Here is a 16,264-nt window from a genome sequence, read left to right as displayed (position 1 = left end):
CCCGACTACAGCTGGTATGGGTCATGTGTACTGTGGGAGGGTCCGCATCACAAGACACACTTCTGTGGCCCTGGAACCCCATGGAGATTGCACCCCCACCTCTCTGGGCTCCTGCTGTCCCTGCCACAGGTGCCCCTCCCTTCCGTATTATTTGGGGCTGGCCATGGAAGGGAGGGGACCCCATTGCAGGCTCACCCTGGGCTGGCTGCAGGGCGCCTCTGCGCATGGAGCTTGGCATAGGAGCATGAGAGGTGTAGAAGATGGCTGTGACAGGCAGGGCCAGCAGCAGGATGCCACCGAGTGCCACCACCTGGCCAGGCAGGCTGCGCGGCACCATGTCTCCATGGCCCACCAGTTGCTGGCAGGCACATTGGCAAAGTTGTGGTACATGCCTAGCTCACATTCAGCTAGGTGCATGAGCGGTGCACATAGTGCCATGGCCACGCAGAGGAACAGCAGCAAGAGGCCGAGCTCATGTATGCAATGACACACGGTCAACCCCAGCGAGCGCAACCCTGCAAGTGGCACACCACGCACATTACACAGAGTGCACACATTGGTTCCAGCAGCCCGCACTGGCCAGGGTCCGTGCCCACTGCCAGCCATGCCAGCAGTGACACCAACAGGGGCATCATGGCTGCAATGTCCACGAGGTTTAACGGTGCCCGCAGGAAGGCACACTTGCTGTTAGTCTGCAGAGAGCGCAGCAGGAGCTCCAGTGAGACCAGGCCACGCACACCACCTCCAACACCAGCAGGTTACGGCACTTGTGGGAGCACTCGCCCTGCGGAGGAGAGGAGACATAGATTGGCATGTGGGTGCCTGGGGTATGCAGTGTTCCTGGGATTGTGGCCTGAGAGCTCGTGCCTGTGGCTGACTCGGCCTGGGTTAGGGGTCTGGGAGATGACCATGGAGAAATGCCTGGCTCCTAGGGCTGTGGGTCATTCTCAGTGTGACTGCCTCAGAGCCTGTGCCTGGTGTGGGGAGCAGGGACACAGACTGGGACCCCAAACTAGCTCCAACTCCCTTCCCAAAAGAGCAGACCTCACTGCTGCAGAACACAGAGGGGATGAGCTGAGCACTCTTAAGCATGGAGGGGCTGAGCTGAGCACTCTTAAGCATGGAGGGGCTGAGCTGGGCACTCCCACACACGGAGGGGCTGAGCTGGGCACTCCCAGGCACAGAGGGGCTGAGCTGGGCACTCGTAGGCATAGAGGGGCTGACCCTGGCATTCCCATGCATGGAGGGGCTGAGCTGGGCACTCCCACACATGGAGGGGCTGACCCGGGCACTCTAAGGGACAGTGGTGGGGGGCTAGGCAGTAGCCCAGGGACCCAGGTAGCTGAGCAAGATGCAGCCCTGGCTGCAGGCTGCAGAGTGCAGGGGCCACGGTGACTGAGAGCTGGGGGACAAGGAGTCTCAGGCACCAACCCCAAGGTCCCGGAGAAGCAACTACAGGCAACTTGTTTGTGGAGGATTCTTGGCCCTGGCACACGGCTGCCACTGATGGGAGCTGGTCGGCCAAGCGAGCTCAGGGGGACAGGAGGTACCCAGACTCTGTCACTACAGAGCAGTCCACCAAAGGCCTCCTCAGGGACTGGACACTGCAGCTGGGGCAGTGCCACCAGTTCTCAGGGATCCTCCTGGTCGCTACAGAGAACTAACAAACAGGCAGCCCATGCTTGGGGGTCCAGTGTCCAGTTCCTCCTAGTTGTTAAAGGCGAGGCCTCATGGACAGAGTGGAGGGCTGGGACCCAGAAGGAGGCAGACATAGGTCTGACTTGGGAGTGACTAGTTGCTGAGGTGACGAGTAGGTTCTAGAGTGGCCACGTGTCCACAGGACCTGCAGGGAAGGTGACAGACAGCTGCCCTTCACAGCCCTGCAGAGGGCAAAGCCCCACCTGAGTCTTGCACATGGATGACCGGGCACTGCTACCTGAGCCATCACTGCCACTTGCAGGCTGCATGTCTCTACAGGGCTGGACTCCAAGCCTGCGGGCCAGCATATGGGGTCCTTGGCTGTAAGCCAGTGCCTGCCTGCTCTATCCTCATCACATAAACTTGCAGCAGTCCAGCTGTCTACTGCTGCCCCTCCTAGGTATTCATTTGCTGTCAGGGCGACACTTCATCTTGATTCTTAGAACTGCACCTTGAGGCTGTGCAAGTGCATAGCTGACACTCTGCACTATGTTACACTTCCTCTCCCGAGTGTGTCTGCAATGTCACACTTCAAGTCCCCACTGTCAGTGCAACACCACACTTCCTCTCCCTACTGTTGGCGCAATGCCACACTTCCTCTCCCTTCAGTGTCGGTACAGTGCCACACTTCCTCTCCTCACAGGACCTAGGCAATGCCATGTCCACAGGTTAGGCCCCTTTCTGGGCAGCCTGAACAACACTGGCTGTGGTCATTTACTTGAATTTTTGCTACCAACTTAAACTATCACATGGCTGAAATGTGCATTTCTGTCATCACAAACATCTTTTCTAAGATCCTGCTTTTAGAGGGCCCACCATGTGCCCTGGCCCCTGCTGGCACAGTGGTGGGAGGCACATACTTATGGGGAAGGGTTCTGTGGGCAAATCGGAATAGGAGCCACTGAGGTCTTGACACATACAGAAAACTAGGGGTATCCATGGAGCAGGCCAATGCACCTGCTGGTAATTGAAGGTGCTGAAGTGGAGTAGATGAGAGGGCCTCCCTGGGTCAGACCAAGATACCTACCATCACATTTGGGGGTTAGGGGAATGGGTTGGGATGGGCCAGGCTAGGTTGTATCACCTAGCCAAGCTATGCTTAGGTGTGGGTCTGGTAAGGTTTTTTTCAGGACACCCCAACTAGGCTACAGCACCTACTGGCACATGCAAGAACTAGAATTAGCAGGCTGAGCTGGGCCAGACCACAGCAGCCACCAGCAAAAGCTGGACTGAGGGTGGGGCAGGCCAGTCTTAAGTCACAGCACCTGCCTATGAGTGTTGGGGCTGAACTGCAGCACCTGCTGGCACTTGCGAGAAACAGGGCTGGGAATGTGCCAGGAAAGGCAGCACCACCCTGTGCACATGAAAGCTGGGCTGAAGGGGCAGGGCAGCGCAGGGCTGGGTTGCAGCATCTGCTAGCGCATGTGAGAATCCGGCCTGGAGTAGGCCAGGTAAGGTTTCTTCAGGATTGCCTTGACTAGGGCACAGCACCAGTAGTGCATGTGAGAGCTTCCCAGGTGAGATTTCTTATGGGGGCTTCCCAACTAGACTACTACATTCAATCCTTGCCTTTGGGGAAACCATTGACATGTGGTCTGACCCTGGAACACATGTTGCAGGACTAGGCCACCTCAGTGGCTGATCCTCATGCTAGAATGGAGATCACACCCAGATGAACATGGAAGACAAGACAGCCAGGTCACCCAAAACAACAGAAGACTTTGAGTACCTCATCAAAAGATGGAAAGGACAGGTTGAACAACATTCCAGGCCAGGCTTTACAACAGGCTCCCAGGTCTGTGGATACACAGGTAAACACATACAGCCAACAGGCCTCAGAATTTAGCACTTCATGTGTAATGAAGCCAACACCATCTTGGATCAAGACCACTCAAGTGGACATCCTCGAGTGTTCTTCCCCTTACTGGGATCTCTAAGGTGACATCAAATGACCATTTCCACCCCTAAGCAATGATGTAGCTTGACAGTAAGGAATGGTGCACCCCCTACCCAGCCACACACTGACCTCAGACACAGAAGAAAACACTGGAGTCTCTCACCTACCTCCCCTGATCCAGACCCTCTCTACCCTACATGGATCTGAAACCCCCTCATTCAGTATTAAAGTAACAGTAAAAAAAAAAAAAAAAAAGTCCTTTGAAGTGGTACCATGATATAGTAGGCTCATCCCAAATGGGCAACTGTTCATGTTCTGTCTACTCCACTTCTGATCCAGCTCGCTGTGGCCTGGGAGGCAGCAGGGGATGGCTTAAGTGCATAGCTCCTTGTACTCACATGGGAGACAGGTGGAGGCTTGTGGCTTCAGGTCAGCTCAGCGCTGGCCACTGCAGCCGAGAGTGAACCAGTGGATGGAGTATCTCTCTGTAACTGTCTTTTAAAACAAAAATCTTTTTTGTTTAAACAAAAGCTTTACTTTTATTTACCTGAAAGGTGGAGTGACAACATGCAAGATCTTTCACCTACTTGCTCACACCCCCAAATGTCCACAGCCAGGTCTGGGCCAAGCTGAACCCAGGAACCAGAACCCAAATCTGCATTCCAATGTGGAATGGGCAGGGACCCAAGCACTTGAGCCCTGCTGCCTTCCAGGGTGTGGTGGTGGGATGGACACAGGACATGTCAGTACGGGGTGACGTGGAACCTGTAACAACAGCTGCTCTTCACCGTACAGCTCTCCCTATTTCTCGGCCATTGCTACGTTTCCTGTCCTCTGGCGATGCATGGTCCTTACTAACCTGTCAGAAGTTCCCACACATGAAGGACACACACTCTTTGTCACAGATGCAGCCATTTTATGCTGAAATCACAGTTCTCTGCTTAAATCTGGGTAAGGGCTTTTATTGGGGTTTCATTATTTTGCCAAATATTTCCTTTCTGTACAATTTCTGGCTTTCTCACAACCTAGGACGATTCTTCCCTGCCCCGGATGTTTAAATGTGCTCAACTATGCTTCCTTTTATTAACTGGTGGAAGTGGTGTGGTGACCCAAGTCTCCCATTCAGCTGGGAAACCCAGTGCCACCCTCTCCTGGCTTTCCCAGGAAGCCTTTCTCCTGCCCTACACCCCCCAACCTTCCTTGCTCTGTTTTCCCTGTCACTTAGTTTTCCAAGGGTAGGCTCCAGAATCCTCTCCTGAGTGCAGTATCTGTGGCCACTAAGTACCTGTTTGGGCCTTTAAACTCACAGCATATGTTTCAATTTCTGCTGTTACTAAGTATATCTTTGCTGGGCTTCTACTTAAGAGTGTGTTACTTCACAGTATCTGGTGTTACTAAGTATAGATTTGATGGGTTGTATGTTGGATTACTGTCTGTGACCTATTAACACCCCAGCACTTCTGGTATCTGCCAGCAAGGGGCAATCTTACAATCAAGTCCTCAGGAGCCTCATCCTCCCAGATCCACACTCACCTGGACTTCGCCAGGTCACCTTTTCCAGAGAGCATGGGTGCTCATGGCAGAGCTGAGAGAAGATGGTATGTAGGTGCTGCTGGAAGACTTCCTGCCTGGGTCCACCTCCTCCACCCAACTGCCTTCCCCACCCACCAGCCTACCCCATACCCCGGCCTCTTCCACACCTAGCCTCCCCTACAAAAGAGCCTCCCCCAACACAAAAGCCTCTACCACCCACCCTCCCCCACATAGCCTCTTCCACACCAGGTGGGTGTGGGAGGGGGCAGGTGGCTATGGGACAGGGGCAGGTGGGTGAAGGAGATAGGCCAGGTGAGTGGCGGGGGGGAGGATGCAAAGGCCAATGCTGGCATGTTCGCTCTCATACTGTGAAGCCAGGGCTCTACCACCCTCACATGGTCCTCTCACCCACACCCGGAACTGCATCTTGGGGCACTAGGCATTCCCAGCCTGCAGACCAGGTGGAAACATCCATGGCTGCACCTCTGCTGTGGGACCTCTGCTTGTTGCCAGCCAATGTCGACACAGAAGCTGACTCGGGTTCTCACTAGTTGCCGGAGGTGCCTCAGTCCAACACAGAGGAGCCATGATGACGGACACCTGACATTACTGTATGCAGGCCCAAGCACGTTCCAGTATAACCATGTGCACAGTTGCCCTCCTCCTAATGGGTGGAAAGGAAGACACTCCTGAGCTGGCCCCCAGGACACCCCAGCTCTGGGCTCCCACCTGTGTCACTGGCACAGCTCTGGGCTGGGCTGCAAGCCTGCCTGGGGCAGGGGTGTCTCCTGGGAGCAGATGCTGGGTTGGGTGAGGGGACTGGATGTTCATCTGTTCACAGTTGCTCTCCAGGCAGGATAATGGCAAGTCTCACTCCTTGTGGCCCTCATGACGCTGGGGAGGCAGCAGACAGGGCTGTGTGGGATCCAGTGTCAGGCCCCTAGGCTGCAGCCCTGGCCCCCACTAACCTCAGGCAAAATTCTCCAGACCAGCTACGTGGAGGGCAGACTGTCAGGGAAGGAGGCCTCCCTTCAGCCCACCAGGCTTTACCTACTGGGTCCTCGCACTTCTAAGATTCTCCTGCAGTCTCCAGTGTGACCAGAAGTGAGGCCTCCCAAAGCCACCAGCCATGTCCCCACTTGTCCTAAAGTATCCACAAACCGCACTCGGCTGTTCTGCCCTGTGTGGGTGCGGCCTCCCAGGCCAACAGGACACAGAATTGGTCAGTGGAAAGGGAAGGCAGCCATGACCCACCCTGGAATTGATGTGGCCAAGCACATCACCTGCCCTTTGCTGAGCCACTGAAACCAACTTCTGTCTCCAGCCAGCCCCGCAGCCCGGGCCGTCCTCACGGCCCTGCTCACCTGCTCCTCTTCGGCGCCGATGTCTGGTATAGTGCTCAGGCACAGGCCCACGGCTGTGATGGCCACAAAACCCACCGAGACGCAGGTGAAGAATTTCCCCGCGGGGATCGAGTGCAAGTTGTCCAGCACGTCGCGCAGACACTAGGGGCCACGCTGCAGCGGCCCAGACCCCACGGTATGCGCCAGGGTCTGCTGCTCACCACGTCCAGCCTCCTCGCGGTGGAGCAGGTGGCGCAGGCAGCAGCGCCCAGCCGCGTCTGGCCGATGCCCCAGTAGGCCAGCTCCTCGCGGAAGGTGCAGGGTTTTCGCAACAGCCGCAGCTTGCCAGCGCGCAGCAGCACTGCGATGGCGCGGAAGGCGCAGGGGCTGTGGTCAAAGAACTTGCGGCTCATGTCATAGTCTCACACACGCGAAGCAGCTCATCCTGGCTGCGGCAGGTCTGCAGGCGCTTCAGGAGTGAAAGCGGGCAGCATGCCAGGGCCACCCAGGCCAAGCACACCAGGCGGCCTCCCACATTGATGATGACGTGATGCAAACGGACCGCACCTCCGCTGCTTTAGGACTCTGCTGGTCCATGAAGCTGGGTCATGGGTTCATGTGCCACGCAGGCCGAAGGGCTTAAGTGCTGCCGACCAAGTTGCAGGGCCTGTAAGAAAAGAAGGGAGCGCGCATCAGGACCTTGGCCACCCCAGAGCCTTGGATGCTGGCAACCTTCGGCCTGGTCCTCTCTTGCATGCCTGGTGCCCGCTGAAGGGCGATCTGACCTCCATCTAAGGTCAGAGAACAGGACTAGGCTGTAGAGATGGAGGCTGCCCAACAGAACTGCCTGGGGACACGGGCCTGGGATCTCCAACCCAGAAAGGTGGAGAGAGGGTAGGCTCCAGTGTGGCAGGGGCTAAAATGTACTCCAGTTGTGTCTAGAAAAGGAGCAGCCCCAACAGACCTGTCAAAGGCAGGGGGAGACCCACACACTGTGTGGGACCTGAAGGGGCTTCTCTTGGAGACCCAAGGGTTAGGGGTCTTGGGTTAGGGACTATCCCCACCCAAGAACTGCCTTAGGGTTTCCTTCTAGCACTTCAGAATCTGTCCACTAGCTAATGAAACATCTCAGTATCCATGTGAGACAGACACAACAGATGTCAAAATCCATTCAGAAATGTAAACTATAGCTAACCCTGAAGGAAAAGGAACTCTGACTTGCAGAACTGCCACTCAAAGTTCAATGTTACCTTCAAGAAAAAAAGCCACAGGGGGCACAGTAGATGGAAGAGAACAGGACAGCCCCAGGAGTCAGGCTTCCCAGGCAATGACCTCACACGGACAGCATGAGCTTCGTCGCAGCGCCGAGGCAGCCACGACCAGCAGCAAGAGGGGAGTTCAGCGAAGACAGTGAGCCGTGACAAGGAGCTGTGAACATTCACAGGAGGTTTCCATGGCTGAAGAAAGAATCAAAGCTGTGAGACGGGCCACTCAGGCATCCTGAGAGTCAGAAAGAACAGTGCCTGGACAGCATAGCTGTCGTCCCACTGCAAGAGCAGCTGGACCCCCTGTGTCCCATACTGCTGGGAGGGGACAGGAGTGGGGACAGAAGAGCATGTCCCTAGAGGTAACAAACAGTACCTGGGACCCCAGAGGCCCTGGGGTCATGGTGGCTGTGAGGTCGCAGAGGGTGAAGGCTGTCTTTATGCCAGCAGCATAAACCATATGGGCCCTGGCTTGACAAGCAAGCATGTGAGGTCCTCTGGCACGTAGAGGGAGCAGAGGGGATGCCCTGCCCTGCCCTGCCCCACCCTGGATGCTGGGCAGTGCAGGGACCTGGCTCTGCAGGAGCTCAGGAGCACGGCCTGACATCAGAGGTGTCACCGTGGCCAAACACCCCAGACACAAACACAGTGAGAACCATCATGAGTTCTGTGCAGGGACAAGGTGGCAACTGAGGCAGAAATGACTGTGAAGGGATGGAGAGAGTTTCAGCAGGTGTGTGCACATCGGTCCAGCACCAAGGTGCAGTCTCACCTTGAGCTGCCAGGATGTGGTACCAGCGTGGGGGTGAGAGAAGTGGCACTGTCCGCATGCACCTGTTCCTTACCTGCAGGGCTGGCCCTGGGAGTTGGCTCTGTGGAAATGGAAGACTCAGGCACCATGTCACTGGGGATGGCAGTGCGGCTGTAAATGCTGGACCTGATCCAGACACCCATGAGAGTGCCTGGGAAAGCCCACATCACTGTTCCCCGCAGCAGGGCCAAGAGTGAGGCAGGCCATGGCCAGGCTGCTGGCACCTAGCACTGGTTGCTGCAGGAGACCCAGGAGAGCTGGCTACACTGGATGGAGACACTCAGGTGACCCAGCAGGTCACTCCCCATGGAGAGTTGAGGGTGGTTAGGGTTTTCACACAGCTCAGCTGGGATGCCCAGAGCCCGGGAAGCCCCACATCCCTCCACACACTAGAACACCTGCCACGGAGCCAGCTGGAGCCATGTGGGACCCAAGGGCTTGCCGTGTGCCTGAATGCGGCCTCAAGAGCATGCCGTGGGGCAGTGCCTGCCTGGGAAGTCTGCCTTGGCTGTGGGCGAGAAGCTGAAGACAAAGCAACTGTCTCAGGTCAGAGGCTTCATGGGCAGGAACAACCCCCAGGGCAATTTCACAGCAGCCAGAGGAAAGTCACAGAACCTAGTGGAAAGAGGGCCCAGTGGGGGTGGGGAGGTGGATGCTGCACCCAGACCACAGCCACACCTGGGGACGCTGCCTGGACTCGTGTGAGAGATGCAGTTCCTGTCCTGCCTTTGCTGGCCCAGACCTAACTGTGTGAATGAGACCAGCAGATGGGGGCTCTCTGACTCTCCCTCTCTCTGTTGCTCTTTCACATAAATAAGTTAAAAAAAATTAACAAAAGGGACACTATTAGTAAAGTGAAAAAAACTGGCACTATGTGTGTGAGATATTATTTCAGAAATACAATTCAGCCACAAGACAACTCAATTAAAAAAATGGGCAAAAGTGTCTCCAAAAGGGACATTCACACGGCCAGCAGTAAGCAGAGGACAGAACACTACCTGAGCTCCAGAGAAGTGGAGGTTAAAACCAGCATGAGCTGCCACTCCACACTCACCAGGCCGGCAGGTTGAGTGGGAACTCCACGAGAAGCCATCATTGCAGACCCATGCTCTCTGTGCTCTCAGCACTCAAGAGCACGCTACCAGCTGCCTCACTCCCCAGAGGTGCCCCAGGGTTGGGGGGACAGAAGCCAGGGGCCAGAAGGGCCCAGGAGCTCCATCCAGGTTCCCCATGGGGTGGCCACGATCCGACAACATGAACCACATCAGGGCCTCCCAGGGCCCTCACTAGCGGCAACCTGGAGCCAGGAGCTACAGCTGGGGACAGACCCCAGGCATCCCAGCGGGGCCTGACCCATCCTGCCAGGCAGGGATCACACTTGTCCTGGATGCCTCACATTTTCTCACAGACCCTAGATGATTATTTTCCTTTTTATCCCTTGCAAGTCTGATAGCTTTACAGTCAGGGCTTTGTTTCCTCCACTGCACTCTGCAACTTTCTCAAAGACCAGCTGGGTCCACAACAGTTCTCTGTTCATGTGGAACATCAGATGTTTGGTGTCTTAGGATTTATTTAATTTAGTTTAAATACAAACTGGCAGAGGGAAAGAGGAGGAAGGAGAAAGAGAGAGAGAAAGGAAAGAAAAGAAAGGGAAAGAAAGAATGGAAGGAATAAAAAAGAAAATAAACAAAGGAAAAGAATGAAGAGATAGAACTTCTGTTCCCCAGCCCACTCCCCAAATGACCATCATGGCTGGGGATGGCCCAGGCCAAAGCCAGGACTCCATCCTGGTCACCCACGTAGGTGGCAGAGACCAGCACTCCAATATGGGATGCTGTCCTCGATGCCAATCTGACATCTTGGTCTGCATGTAACTGCCTCAGTTTCCTTCCAGGATCATGAGGTGAAGGTCTCGTGGGGTGGAAAATGTGTGGGATACAGAGCTTACTGGGGACCAGGACCCCACCCAGAGGTGCTACCCACATTCTGCAGTGTGGCTGATGCGAGGGCTGGGCCAGCCAAATCATGGGTTCTGAACTTGATGCAGACGTAGACTGCTCACCTGAGAGTCCATCTGCATAAGAGCCACAGGCTGACCACTGCCGCAACCCTCAGGCTGCACAGGAGCCACAGGGATGACCAACGCCACCACCCACAGGCTAAATGGGAGCCATGGAACGGACCAGCGCCACCACCCACCCACAGGCTGCACAGGAGCCAAAGGGCTTCACACAGGAGCCTTGAAGCCACATCACTCCCATCCCTACCCCAGGGGGACATGAAGTCAAACACCTAAGGTAGGGCTGTCCCAGCTCATGCTCTGATGGGTCGCTCAGGCACTGCTTCTTCACAGCCTGACGTGGAAGCAGCCTAGCTCGTGGTCACAATGTTTGCCACCCTGGGGGTGACATGTGTCTCCTCACAGTTAGATTTTTCTAATTCTAATAGATCACTTGTAGCACACAGAATCCAGCTCACACTCAGTATGCAGCAAAGGCAAAATTTAAGCTATTTTGGCCCTACAATCACACACTGACTATGCCATGGCTAACCACAAGGGTGGTTACCCAATGTGACCATTCATATGGTGGTACCTCTTATATTGCAGGCCCAAAGGCCCAAGTGGTCATCTGGATGGCATACAGCAGCTACAGCAGGGGCCTGTAGCTGTACCTAACTGTGACCAACCAGTTAGTTACAGAGGAAGAAGCACATGGACACCAGAACCTCTTCTCCACATCTGTGACTTGTGAACTCCACAGTGGCCAGCAAGAAGCAGGTACCCTCGTCCATAGGAACTGGACAGGCGCCAACCCCTCATCCCTCCTGTGGAAAGTCAGTCACAGCCAAGGCTACTGACTCTGAAATCTGATAGTGGTGTGTGGAGAAGCCCAGATCCCACACCAGAGCCCCTGTGCTCTGTACACAGGCGTGGACTGCTCGGCCAAATGCCAGCCTCTGAGACCACCCTGCCAGGACATGCTGAGGCAGGTGAAATGCCGGGTAGGAGACCAGCCCCCAGGTCAGGGCCGGCTTTCCCCCCTCACCTGCTTTCGCTCCTCCAAAGAAGGGAACCGCTAAAATCTCCCAAGAGAGCTGCTGGACTGGGAAGCAAACGCGCAGAAGTCCTCCGGAGCTCCGCCCTGTGGGGAGCAGACGCTGAGTGGCTGGGACCCATTCTGAGAGATCAGAGGTTAGGGTGGACACCCCTGGGGTTCCCTGGCGCTAAGGAGCAGCCCCATCCTCACTGTGGCCCTGACAACAGGACTGCTGCTTCCTCACCACTGACAGAACCAGGGCCTGAAAAACCCGGTACCCATTAGGTGTGCAGACCAACACAGCAGCACCCTGGGCAGGCACCGGCAGGGCCGTCCTACCCCCAGTACCCACCCCCACAGTTCCACCAGTTCTCTTTGCCAACGTCCCAGCACATCCAAGCAGGCTGCACAAACTGACAAGGCCGGCCCACGGCCACTCCAGGCAGCAAGATGAGACGGGGATGCCCGACTGACTCCAGCAGGACCCTGCTTTGGTCAGAGCAGAGCTGGGTCGGTGCTGTCAGGACTGCGGCTAATAGCACATCCACTAGTGAGCACCTCCTACGTGGGGGTGCACGCAGGGCTCTGCCCTCCCCCCACTCGCAGCCAAAGACCACATTTCGAAATCCTCCCCTCCCCTTGCCCATAAAACACCCAGTTCATTTCCAAAATTATGCAAATCCCACGGTTCAGAAAAGACTTTGCAGGAAGGAGAACACAAATTCACCGCGTCGAGGGAGGGAGAAGCGCAGGAGTCCCGGGTGACACCCCAGGGAGAGGAGGACCTCCACTCCGCCCCAGGTGTCCCAAGGTTGGAGATTTCTCAGCGCAGTGGACGAGTCCCGGCGCCTCCTGCCTCCATGAGGCACGGAGTGAGTATTTCCTAACTGACCCTGGCAGCAACTGCCTAGATCAAACCCATTCTCCTCTCTGGCCGGGAGGGTGGCAGAGCAGGAGGCCTCCCGAGATTCGGCCGTGTGCCCAGGGATCACTCCTAAACTGCTGGAGTGCAAAGGTGTGCGTGCAAGGACGCCGCTGGCTCCTCAGGTGCTTGCCGTCTTGGAGGGTCATTAGGAGCATCAAGGGAGCCCCACTCACCCTGAGGACCTGGCGTAGTCTGCCCAGGCCTGGGACCCCACCCCTCCTCTGGGCTTCCGCCCCTCCACGAACCACCAGACCAGCGTCCGAACCAGGGGCTGCTCCCCGCATCCCTGGCTCGGTACCACGGACGCTTGGGCTCTGAGTCGGCAGCTCGGGTCACCTGCCCAGAATCAGGTCTGTGCGGGGTCGGCAGGAGGGCCAGCCATGCGCACGTGCCCACGAGTGCAGCTTGGTGATGGGTGCCCACGCCAACCCCCAGCACAATAGGAGAGACCCAGGCTGTGCGGGGTGCCGCCCTCAGCCCCGGAGTGGGCACACACCAGGAGGGGCCCCGGGCAGCTGGAGATTCCCCACCACCTGTTCCACCAACGAGGGTGGGTGATCACTCGACCTGTCCAGATTGTTCTGTGGCTCCTGCAGGTGCTCTGAGAGCTGCCCACTTAACCCTGCCCCAGGGCTCCTCTAGGCCAAGACAGACCAAGCACTTCTCACCGCTTCAGTGTCTCCCTCTGAGGCTCCCCCTCTGCTTGCCACCCCTCAGTCTCCCACCCTGCACCAACTAATCTGTCTCCTCCTCTGGCTTTGTGCTGGGGTCCGTGCAGTAGATGTGGGGGGACACAAAGGTGTGAAGAGTATTGTTCCATTGCAGGCAGGGCTGCAAGGAATTTCCTGCTGCCTGGCAGGGCCCAGTGGATGTCTCCACAACCACCTGAATGCAGTTCCACCTCCCTTTGCATGGACACTGGTCCACCCAGCTGGCCCACTGTGCTAAGCATGATGGCTGGGGCTGCCCCCAGCTGTGTGGAAGGGACAACACAGCAGAGGTTTCTGTTGCTGCTGTGTGCCGCGTCCCTCTGTTGCTTCCACTGGGTGGACTGGCTGCCTCCCCCTAGCTCACACAACACGTCCAGACATACTAGGAAAATATAACTGGCTGCCTGGAACACCAGATGTGACCAGCAGTGTGCTGGGTCTCCCGGGAGTGGGTGCTGAGTGTGGCTACATGGAAAGGGTGGTATCCACGGGTCCCATCCTTTGCTCTCACTTCTTCCTTCCTAAACCTGGAACTCCATGCCACTCCCTTCCAGTCTCTGAAGAAGCTTCTGGATCATGTAGTCAGGATGTGAAGGGCCAGAGAAAGCCACAGCTGGCCTAGAACCCCGGCCAGGCCGAGGCTGTCCTCAGCAGCACCTTCCTGGGGAGGCTGAAGGGCAGAGCAGCTCAGGCTACACAGCACAGCCCCCACACTCAGCCACTTCCTGGGCCCTTAGCCTCTAAGGACTGCAAACAGCAGAGGGTCCAGTCACCAGGACGTGTGTGTCAGGGAGAACAGGTGCTGTTGTTCTTTGCTGAGCCATGGTGAGCCCCAAGGACTTCTGGGAAAACACTCCCAGCTGTGGCTAGGCTTCCAGCAATGAGAATGCAAGCCCACAATTTGGCAGGCAGCCCTGATGTCACTCGGGATCTGGGGTGCAGCCCAGTCTGGTCTCTGCAGAGCATGAGGGGCATGCTGGGCAGGGGGCACCTCATGTGTGGACTGCATGGCGTCTAGGGAGCTAGCTCATGAGGTGCCAGTCAGCAGCCCCTGTGCTTCTGCTTGGCCTCTGAGCACACAGCCCTGGGCGGGCCCGAGGGCTCCGTCACGGACACAGCACTCAGCTTGTCTCTTACCTGGGCATCGTGACACACGCATAAGCACACACTGGAGACACAGCTGACCCATGGACACCATACTCACCTCATCTCACCTGGGCATTGTGACACATGCATGCATGCACAGGAGACAAAGGTGGTCCATTAGAACTGTGTTTACTGTTGGGTGGCTGGGTTGTGACTTCGCCTTTGAGTCTGTCGTGTAACCTGTGTTTACCTGCAACACCTGCTGGCGTACTGATGGAGATAAACAGCATCTGGACAGCTTATGCTACAATTCTGTAAACTTCTCAGAACTCAAAGTGCTCTTGTTAACCGCAGAATAATGTGGTAAACTGAAGTTCAGCAAACAAATGCCCACGTTGAAGTAGAAAAAGGAGAGGGAGTGCTGGGGTTGCCCCTTTCTAGCACAGATCTTGAGTGCTGCTGCGTGGCGAGGAGCTTACCACTGTGCCACAGGGTTGTTTTCAGACAGAACCTTGGCTGAAAACCTCAAGTAATTGACCCGGCAGGGCCTCCAGGGAGCACGTTTGGCTTCAAGACTTGAACTCCAGGTCCACAGTGTCCGCTCATCCTTCTGCTCCCCCTCTGCTTTCTCAGTGGTGCTTCCAGGTGGACATGAGGGTCTGAATATTGGAGGCTTCTCAGGTGACCCTGGTGCTAAGAACGTTCTGGTAAAACTCCCAGGAGGCACTGACTGGCCGGGTTCAATTGCTGTGTCCACTGCTGAACAAACCACTGTGGGCAGCAGCAAGGAGACTGACATCAGGGTGTAGTTGTGGAGCAGTGGGGAGACCTGCTGGTGGAGGTGGTGCTGCAGCCCCCTCTCCCGGATGAAGAATCAGCAGGGAATAGCACCTTGGGTCTGCACACCAAGCTCTTGTCCTGGGGCTCTGCTCAGTTCAAGGCTGAGGTGAGATTTCCAGTCACTCGGACTTCACTTCAGGGCTCCCGGGCCCTGCTGCGTCTCCAGGGAAGGAATGCTTAGTGATGGTTCAGAGGCGACTTGGGCGGCAGGAGAGGAGCGTGCCAGCACATGTTTGTTGTGGGAGGGCTTCCTGCTCATCATCACGAAGCAGAAAGGGGTCCAGGAACTGCTGGGCACCCAGCAGTGGGCACTCCCAGCAGAGGAACCATCCCACTGTTCTCGAAACTCCCAAGCCTCCAAACAGGACTGCAGGAGCTAAAAATAGAGATGTGACAGGTGATGGTGACAAGTGCAGCCTATCTCCCCTCTCAGAGCTGAAAAGTTCCAATTTGGTTAGCAAGTTTCTCTTAAGATGTATCTGCTGGCCGGCACTGCAGTCATCACGTGACTGCGCATGGAAACCACCCCAAGCACGTCCTCTTTCTCAGACCGTGTGACTCCTGTGGGATTCCACTGTGGAGTGCCAGGAAGGGGCACACAGTGTCACACAGGAACCTTGTCATCAAGCGGTGCAGGGCAAGGCCGTGAGCCGACACAGTGCTGTCTGCTGATCTCTTAACCCATCCCCCAACTCACCTGGGGTGCTGACTCGTCAAACTCAAAACAGCTGTCATCAGTCAAGCTTCCCGTTAGCATGCAGCAATTGCCTGTTCAATCAGAGCTTCCTTTAACTTGCCTGAGAAGGAAACGGAAGATGGCCGAGGTCTCTGGGCACCTGCACTCATGTGGGACACCTGGAGGAAACTTCTGTGGCCATTTGGGGAGTAAAGCAGCAGGTGGGAGATCTCTGTGTGTCTCTATAAAACTTGCCTTTCAAATAAAAATATGTGAATCTTTAGAAAACACACTGTGCTCGAGAGTGCCAGTGTACAGGATGGCCCAGGAACAGCAGTGTGTGCAGTGTGTGGGTTCTGGGCCGTACGACAGCATGCTCGAGTCTGGAAAAGGCAAAGTGAACATTGTCTGGCCATGCCAGACAACTGACTGCCCTAGGGCT

General features: G+C 56.2%; 1 protein-coding gene across 1 annotated transcript; it reads right to left on the bottom strand.

Annotated features, from left to right (window-relative positions):
* Positions 1-191: 191 nt before the first annotated feature.
* Positions 192-8,196, bottom strand: KCNG2 (potassium voltage-gated channel modifier subfamily G member 2). The gene is given in 10 exon segments (XM_040984781.1): positions 192-250; positions 253-345; positions 348-521; positions 524-724; positions 727-784; positions 6,493-6,740; positions 6,743-6,895; positions 6,898-7,043; positions 7,204-7,262; positions 8,113-8,196. Coding segments are annotated over 10 exon segments (1,275 nt in total).
* Positions 8,197-16,264: the final 8,068 nt, after the last annotated feature.

This window comes from Ochotona curzoniae, unplaced genomic scaffold (genome assembly GCF_017591425.1).
Source record: "Ochotona curzoniae isolate NIBS_2020 unplaced genomic scaffold, NIBS_Ocur_1.0 contig_43, whole genome shotgun sequence".
Taxonomy (NCBI): domain Eukaryota; kingdom Metazoa; phylum Chordata; class Mammalia; order Lagomorpha; family Ochotonidae; genus Ochotona; species Ochotona curzoniae.
This window is presented reverse-complemented; position numbering and strand designations above follow the sequence as displayed.